The sequence below is a fragment of the Mus pahari genome, chromosome 13 (genome assembly GCF_900095145.1).
Source record: "Mus pahari chromosome 13, PAHARI_EIJ_v1.1, whole genome shotgun sequence".
In the NCBI taxonomy this organism is placed as follows: Eukaryota; Metazoa; Chordata; class Mammalia; order Rodentia; family Muridae; genus Mus; species Mus pahari.
The window spans coordinates 92,329,705-92,339,078 of NC_034602.1; the positions used below are offsets into that span (position 1 = coordinate 92,329,705).

General features: G+C 43.7%; 1 protein-coding gene across 2 annotated transcripts in view; it reads right to left on the reverse strand.

Annotated features, from left to right (window-relative positions):
- Positions 1–9,374, reverse strand: part of Sparcl1 (SPARC like 1) — a 33,421-nt gene that overhangs the window by 13,252 nt on the left and 10,795 nt on the right. For both annotated transcript variants that reach the window (XM_029545228.1, XM_021210568.1), the window contains exons 2-3: positions 3,312–3,376; positions 349–477 (exon numbers count right to left, since the gene is read on the reverse strand). In XM_029545228.1, coding sequence (XP_029401088.1) covers positions 349–477; positions 3,312–3,365 — 183 coding nt within the window. In that variant the 5' untranslated portion in view covers positions 3,366–3,376. The remainder of the gene's footprint in view (positions 1–348; positions 478–3,311; positions 3,377–9,374) is intronic.

A 9,374-nucleotide genomic window follows, 5' to 3' on the forward strand; every position in this document is an offset into this window, starting at 1 on the left:
CCCCTCTCTCTCCCTGCCTTTCTCTGCCACTACTACCCTCTTAACTCCCCTCCCCATTCCCTGGAAAAACTCTATTCTATACTATACCTTCTGTGGCTGGTTCCTCAGGGGAAAGGGATGCCTCTGCATGGGCCCCCTGAGACATCCCCTTCCCCACCCTCTCCACACCCCCATAGAACATATCCCCTTATATTGCTTTATCTTCTCTACACTTGATCTTAGACAAAAAGCCGAGAAGCGATTTATCTTTTCATAAACATCAAATATATTACCCTTGTAAGGATGCTTTGATACTGAATTCTCAGGGAAAATGATAAACGATGGCATTAATATAATGATTATTTTTACCTTGTCATTGGGATGGCTTTCTATGTCTGCTGTAGCTTCAACCCCAACAATGGGAACTGTAGCATCTTCCGGTGTCACCAGTGTTGCAGTAGTTGGGTTGGAATGGTCAGAGAGAAACCTTGTACTTGTCTGAAAAAGTGAAGATTTATGTTACTGAAAAAAGCTGAGTTGTTCTTGCTGTTATCACCAGCACTGGGATCTGTCTTTACTGATAAGACTGATGAATGGTTTTTCTCTAGAATTTCCTAGGCTACAAGCAAATGCCTGAAATATACTGTATCTGAATGAAAAGGATTATAGTCAAGTTTATGAAAGATATATATATATATATATATATATATATATATATATATGCTGAAAACATTTCAATAATGATCATTCTTAAGTTTTTGGAATTTTCAAACATTGACAAAAACATATTTTTATAACCTTCAAGAATGTTATTAAACACAGAGCTGAAGAAAAACAAAATTAAACTTGGGATATAGCACTGTCCAGCCCCTTGCCTACTTTTAAGTTCTCACAGATAATTAGCAGAAAAGATTATACAATTTTTGCTAAATGCTTATTTAATTTTTGGTCCTCACTGGTTTCAACATGCATCAGGACATATTTGACTAAAAAGTGATTTAATTTAAACTAACTCAAAGAATTCGTGGGACAGGGCATGGAGCCTGGTAGGAAATAGCAGCCATGGAGTCTGGCTGCAAAGAGCAATGGCTTTCTTCAAGATTGCAGACATCAAGGAAGAGCTGGGCAGTGATGCACTGTGCCCCAGGGAAGCTGAGGAACTAGATTGGGAGGGAAGTCAAGCGGTGACTTCAAGCGGTGACTGCTTGTTAGTCTCTGTTGGGGCTTGACAAGTGGCTGACTTGCATTACCACGGGTGAGGTGAGCAGAAACACAGAGTGAGTGAGCGTGTAACTATTTTGTAAAGTTTAAGGGGTTAGAATGACTCTCCTTGACAGGAGTGAGGATGACGCATGCGCTGTCAGTGTTCGAGGCAGCCATCTGAGGGCTGACAGGGTGCTATGAAGTGAGCCGGGTGGGTGCAGAATCTGTGAGGATTTGGCTGCTGTTTTGCATCCCACATGCTTCTCAGCGAGAGGATTAGCACTGAAAATGTTTTGAAAGAAGCCAAGGGAAGAGGGGTAGGAGAAAGAAAGGAGATTGTTTTGGTAAATCCCCGCTCATCCTCTAGTGTCCTGGGAGGCAGTAGAGGTAGGGGAGAGGTTAGGCTTGTTGAATACACCCGCGTTTTCTCCTGAACCTCCATGCTCCTCCTAGCCCCAAGAAGTGCACACTAGTACTTCTTTCAGAAGTTTCTGGTGATTGAAATCTATTTCATTACCGTGGTCACGTCTATATTTATTCCTCACAGCCTCTTGAGAGTCTGCTTGGAATCTCCCAGCCACGCAGAAACTACAAGTTGCTGAAGAATTAATTCAAGCAGAGTTGGGAAACACTACACGATTTTAAACTGGCTGGTCTTGTGAAGTTACTTAGCTTTTAAGCATCTGGCTGGGTCTGCTTATAATAAATTGTCCCAGAAAGGAAACATCTGGCTTGTGTCTATGTGTGGGCGTGTCACCAAACATTTGGTTCAAAGACTCTGGGTGCCTGTTTACAAAGCTGAATCCGTGACCACTCCAAAAGGAAAACATATTTTCGGGAGAAAAACGATGTTTCTGTGGGAACTCTGTTCTATGTTAGTTTGTTTCGTATTTCTAATTTCAGAGTACAGTGTATAAATTCAAAGGGACTGCCCCACATGAGCGAGGCATGATTCTTAGCATCTGTCATAAATTCTTTCTTTCGGTGAACTGCTTGATCAGGGTGGCACAGAGCTTGGTTCTGCCAATTCAGCTGTCAGAAACCAGTTCCCAATCATCTAAAACTCAAGGACAGACTTTTAGACCAGAGAAGAGGGGAAAGTTGCTTGTCTATTTAGAGGAGGTTGGTCCTTCCACTGGCTGAAGAAAAACAGACGGCACAAAGGAAAGATGACACAGGCCATCTGTGGGACACCAATAATGATCACAGGATCTGTTTTAAAAGGAAACCTCCCTACAGTGCTCAGGATGAGACATGATCTCAAGAGTATGATTTAAGTACATCGCCTTTATCACTTGTAGATGGTGGTGGGGTGAGTGTGCCTGACCCGGAAGCACAAGATGCTCTAGTCATGCCTACTTGGAGCTCACTTTCTTGGACAGCCCAGAGATGAGGAAGCAGCCACTCTATTACCACCGTGGCATTTATAGTCCTACCACATTGCTTTCATTATTATAGATTATCAGGAGAGAGTCTTAATCTGAGAAATCAGAGAGTATGCATTTGATCTTGGAGAAAATATTGGAGGAGAATGATTATGTAACACATGTTAAATTCTTTATTTTTCTACAGATTTGTAAGTTATTTCTCTCTGGCAGGCTGGACAGATGGCTCAGTGGTTAAGAGCACTGACTGCTCTTCCAGAGGTCCTGAGTTCAATTCCCAGCACCCACATGGTGGCTCACAGCCATCTGTAATGAGATCTGATGCCCTCTTCCCATGTGTCTGAAGACAGTTACAGTGTACTCACATATAACAATAAATCAATCTTTAAAAAAATATTTCTCCCTGGCTGTTTGTTTGGGGTGCACTGTGTCTAATAAGATGATAGTCAGCATTTTGTGCTGTATATTTATTTTACCTTATTGTTTGAAAAAATATTTTTATTTATTTATTTATTTACTTATACTTTGGGCAATAAAAAAATGTAATTTGGAAGACTCCAAAGCCATCCTAAAAGAACTATTTTGTGTGTGTGTGGGGGTGTCTTTGTTTGGGACTGGGTCCTTCTAGGCTCGCTTGGAACTTGAGATGGAGCCTCCTGTGTCAGCATCTGGAGGACAATGCTCCCACACGCAGACGGAAGAGGGAGAGACGCACCCCAGTACCACAGAAGAAAGGACATTTACCGGGATTGCCACAGTGGTTCCCAAGGTGTACAGGAGGAGAAGCACAGACTTCATGCTGGCTCAATCTGCAAATCAAGAAGACAGTGTCAGTGGCCACGGAGGCTTCCTTCATGAGGGTTCCTAGATGGTTTCACAGGGGCTAGTTGGACACTGTCCACTCTCGAGGTGACGACACTCTAGTAGTCTCATGCATAGGAGAGGGCAGAGCTATTTTAGTTCTTACTTCATTTTTTTTTTTCACATAAAAACTGATCCTTTATGTTTCTATGTACAATGAGAAAACGGAGAACCCTCCCCCACCCCCGCCTCCAGCTCAGCTCCAACTGTAGTGTTTTATTAGGAAACCGATGACATCCCTACACATTTCATAATATTTTCCCTTTAGTATATTTTGACTATTTTCCCAGGGGAAGGGGATGCCCAGGAGGAAGAAGAAGGTGTGGAAATGATGTGAATAGTACTCACATGTAAAACTCTCAGAGAATAAGAATTTAAATAACAATGTTTCATTTATGGAATCAAGAGCAAAAATAAGATAAATTTAGAGTAAATACTAAATTTAGAGAGGACACAGAAGATATATATCTGTGACTGATGATAGTTCAAAAATCCTTGATTCTCTCAGTAAGTGCTAATTGTAAAGAATCATTGAAAACGGCAGCATCCTTTTTCTTTATTTCAAAATGTAATGTTTAATATGATGTAAAAACTATTGAAGATGATACATTACTGGTAAGCCATTGTAAATATTGTCTAATATTTGAAAACTGGGAGATGGCTCCTGTGTGTTCCTTGCCCTTAAGATAAGTCACTGGAGGTGCTGACGCGCCAAGGGCACTGTGTTTGTCTCACACCGAGGGGAGCAATTTCATGTCTGTGGGTTCTGATTTGTATAACGAGGCAGACAACCATACTAGGAAATTCGAGATGCTCTGAAAACAACTGCCAGCCTGAAGACGCAGGAAGCTTAATTTGCTGATGCTTGCGGAGTCCTTTGAAGATGAAAACAGTGATGTCCCTTGCTCAGTAGGATGAATACCATTTATTCTGGGATAAGTGTAAAAATCCTTTATTTTGAGACATTCATACTTGGCGTGCTGTTTCTACAAACGCAGACTTTGTTTCCAGAAAGACCCAGATGAAACTCTAGATGAAAGATGCAGAGAGAGACAAGATGGTGCGTGTGTGGAATTATATTTGATGACTCAATTTTGTGCTGTGGGCATCAGACGACGGAAGTTCTTCTCTAGGTCTATCAGCTAGGTCAGAGCAGCACGTCGGAAAGAGCAGTGGGTAGGGAGGTAGAGTCTGAACTGCAGGCCGGAACTGCCTTTCAACGGCCCAGGGACTTTGGTCAAGTCATGTCTTCATCTACAAAACAGGGAAAGAAGTAACCTTTCCCATGAGACCCAGATGGGACATCTAGCCATGTGGGACTCCCCACACCCATGACAAGAAAGTGAGATACTGTCGGTTTAAAGCTGAAACTTTAAAACTTTTTCAATAAAATTGTACTTTAGGAAGCACTAAGAGACTCAACTTCTATTTCGGTCATCTATTGTGGAATACCACAGTGACCCCAAACCGTAGCCTTTATAGCATCTCTAGATTTTGTGGATTAGGAATCCGGTATGATCAAGAGTGTCACTCACACGTCAGGGAGCTTGACCAACCAGCTAGACTCCTGCTATGGGTAAGGCTTTTCTAGGGAAACCCAGCCTTGAGAATCTGAAACATCTAGAATTCTGCCACTGGCTATTCAATGTGTGCCATATCCAGATGACGCACTTGGCAGCAGAAAGAGACAGCCTGCTAGGGGTCAAAGCTGCACAGGTATTAGCTGTGTCCTAAGAGATACTTGTTGGTTAGCTGCCTGGAGACCATTTCGCACGTTTCTCTATGTAGGGACAGTATGGTGAGGGGGTGGGAAAATCTTTGCTGCTGCTCCTCTTATTGAATGCACTCTCATTTCTGTCCTCAAATCTGGGCTGTCCTCAGTGACTTGCTTGATGAAGTGATCATGCTATCATAGTAGCAGCCATGTTCCAAACTTCTGCATCCTGGTCACAGAAGTTTAATCTTGGAACATTTGTTTCAGGAGCCCCGGGCCATTTGCCAGAAAAGGTTAAGTCACTGAAGACACCTATCTCCACTCCTGATGATCTCAGGTTTTCACGTGTCCTTGACCAAGCTCCCTGACATGTGAATGATACTCTTGATCATACCGGATTCCTAATCCACAAAATCTAGAGATGCTATAAAGGCTACGGTTTGGGGTCACCGTGGTATTCCACAATAGATGACCGAAATAGAAGTTGAGTCTCTTAGTGCTTCCTAAAGTACAATTTTATTGAAAAAGTACCTTCTTTTCATAGTCTTAATAGTAGCTAATACTGCAAGCCAGTGCTCTCCCTGTGTGGCACCCGGGGACTCCACCTGTGACCTCACCTCCATTCTGCAGCACTGCCCATCAAGGAGAAGGTCCCCAACGCTTCACTTTGCCCCTGGGCTGTTTTGCACTGTGTCCATCTGGTCATGGAAATCACACATACCCCTGTGGGTGCTTTGCATGGACGTCCTCACGGCTCCCTTCTCTCCCTCAGAAGAAATGAGTACCACCCCTTTCTTCTGGGCCATGTTATTGAGGGATTACTTTAATTATGTTTGGAGGATCCCACAGGCTTTTCAGGGTAAGACTGCAATGAGCACTTTGGCAAACCTCTTCGCCATCACTCTCAAATCTCCTGTCTCATCACACCACATGCTAATCTCCCCGTGTCTCGTTCCTGCCCTCCACCAGGTACAGACCCACAAAGCAGTTCTCAGTGTTTTTCCCCTCAGGAACTGGCCTTTAGCATGCCTCTGTCTTGCTCCACCTCCTAGTGTAATTAGGGATGTCATTTTGGCCGTATTTACTCTTTGTCAGTTCCGTTACAGCATTCGCCCTGTTCCCCTTTCTCTGTGCATGCAGGGCATCTTCATATTTACTGCTCAACAGTATTTCTGCATATATCTTTTAGATATAAATACCTGAAATTATCTCTCATCATCCATCCATCCATCTATCTATCTATCTATCTATCTATCTATCTATCTATCTATCTATCTATCTATCTATCTATCTATCTATGTGTACTGGCTGGTTTTGTGTGTCAACGACACAGCTGGAGTTATCACAGAGAAAGGAGCCTCCCTTGAGGAAATGCCTCCATGAGATCCAGCTGCAAGGCATTTTCTCAATTAGTGATCAAGGGAGGAGGGCCCACTATGGGTGGTGCCATCCCAAGGCTGATAGTCTTGGGTTCTATAAGAGAGTAGCTAGGGGAAGCATTCCAGTAAGAAACATCCCTCCATGGCCTCTGTATCATCTTCTGCTTCCTGACCTGCTTGCGTTCTAGTCCTGACTTCCTTTGGTCAGGAATGTGGAAATGTAAGATGAATAAACCCTTTCCTCCCCAACTTGCTTCTTGGCCATGATGTTTGTGCAGGAATAGAAACCCCGACTAAGACACTATGTCTCTAAACATCTATGTATCTATCTATAATTATGTCTGTCTGTCTATTATCTATGTATCTATCTATGTCTCTATCAATCATCTATGTCTCTATCAATCATCTATCAACTTATCTATCTATATCAATCTATCATCTTATGTATCATCTATCTAACTAGATGCTTGAGTGACTAGATGTATCACAGAACCAAGAAGCTCAAGTTACAGAGTCCTCCTTTGCACGTGAGCCTCAGGGAGCTCAGAACCTGATTGTGATTCCCTTGCTTTAACAAAGAAAGCTCCATACCATACACAAACTCCTGCCTGGCTTCACGAATCCTGTACCACTCAGCGTTGCGCCTCTGGAGGCCTCTTGTACTTGACACCAAGAATGGCACTGTGGGACTTGACATAGTGATGCGCTCACATTGCAGGCTGGCTCCCGCTGTGATCGGACACCCTTTTTCTACTGTTAGATCTCTTTACCTCCCTCCCCTCTAGCTTTCCCCCCTCAAGTGCCTGGTTCTGTCTTTCTCCTCTGACGGCTTTCATTTGAGTTTCTCTTAGTAGTTTAACTCCATGAGTATGAAATAAAGCTGTTGGCCTCAGTGGAAATTGTCCCTTTCATTAAAGAAGTCAGTTGTCCGGTTCTAGTTAAGAGGCATTTCAAGTCCTTTCAACTGTGTAAATGGCCCAAGAATTATTCACTGGGGGAGTTCTCTTTCAGGATGAAGAAAAACAGCAAATAATACCTAGACACAGTTCCAAGTAGCCTGATTCTCATGGTCCCAGGGCTCTGGGGAATACTGGTGTGCTTTGAGGAGGTCTTGGCTCTTGTGTGAGCCTGGGAATGAAAGCACTTCGAGTAGTCCCTCCAGGACTCAGCACACGGTGGGAGTGTCTCCCATTGCCTGGTCAGGGCCAACACCTTTAGGAAGAAAGCAGTTGCTTACCCAGTGATGCAGCATAGCTCACCACTAATAGTTGCGAATGCAACCAACCCTAAAGAGCTTTAGGACTGGAGCTAGTTAGACAAATTCTTGGGAAAAGGGTAGAGGCTGTAGTTTTACTTCTGTCTTAGAAAGAATCCCCCCTCAGCAAGGCGGATTCTCAGCTGGTTCAAGGCTTCCTCCACTCTGGGAAGAGATACTCCCCGACCCCCCCCATGCCCCCCCCCCCACGGGATCAACAGGTTTCCTTATCCAGTTCCTGTTGGGCTCAGCCAACAGGGAGCCCTGAAAGTTAAGAGTTAAAGCCAAATAAGGTTTGGGTCTGCAGTGTGCAGCCCCCTTCAGGTGCCTGTGCCCCCAGGGTCTGCAGTGTGCAGCCCCCTTCAGGTGCCTGTGCCCCTAAGGGTTTGCAGTGTGCAGCCCCCTTCAGGTGCCTGTGCTCAGTCTTGAAGGTCATAGCCCTCCCTGATGACTCTCACAGCATTTTTATCTGGGTTCAGAGAACTTTCCCTCCTCTTTTATTTACAAACTTAGTTTTTACTGTCCTGTTCCTAGAAGCCCCGCCCTTCTGCATGTACTGCCCACATTTTGTTAAATAACTCCTAATTATGTTCCCAAGTTCTCAAATCTGAGTTTCTCGCCTGGAACCATTATTTCCTCTATGTGTTTTGATTGATAGCAACCTTTGATAAAAAATGCAGGAGTTGTGAGTTTGCGTATCCTCTGATCTCGTGTTCCAGGGGATGCCATGTCCTGGGCCCTTTAGATGCTGTGTAGTGTGTTCATTTTGTGTTGCTTTGTTCTGTTTACTTTCAAACTACGCTTACTTCTAGGACACATACAATTATATCCAATCAAGAGTAATCCAATTGGCTGACTGCAAATATAATTGCATTTTGGTTAATTAATAATGGATATGGGAATCTTTTTTTTTTTTAAATGACAATTCTGGCTTCATAGTACACACAAAATAATGTGCCCACCACCTTCAAGAACTAGACTGTGGATTCCTTACCTTTTTTACTCTCGAGAAAGGCTGTGAGGTAAATCAGACACCGTCCCCAACGTGACCCAGTCTCAGACCTTACTACAGTCAATCTTCAAACACTTAGGGTTTGAGAAAAATACAACAACACAAGAGCCAAGTACAATAGAAGCATTTGCTGGCTTCCTGTGTCCCTCATGGGAAGGACAACAACAAAATCTACAACATCTATGTTTCGGGCCATGGGTAATATATACATTCTTGCCCAGAAAAAAAAAAATCAAGCGATAACAAAATACTTGGAGAAAAATCAGCAGCTTCTCAAAGTATTTCAGCACTTCTGAAAGTATTTAGATCACTGGGAGATGTCATTGAACCCCTACTCCATCTGTTTAGAAAACTACTGAATAAAGGTGGTGGTGGCACTGATGTTAGCATTTTGTCTAGGCTCCGCCACACAGTTACCTGGCAACAGCCAGATGTGCCTGACTCACTATAAAAGGGGCTGCTTGTCCCCCTCCTCTCTCTCTTGCCTTTTTGCTCTCCCTCTGTCCTCTCCTCCTGATTCTTCTCTCTCCCCATCCCCTCCCCCTCTTTCTCCACAAGCTCATGGCCCGCCTCCCCTTCTCTCCCC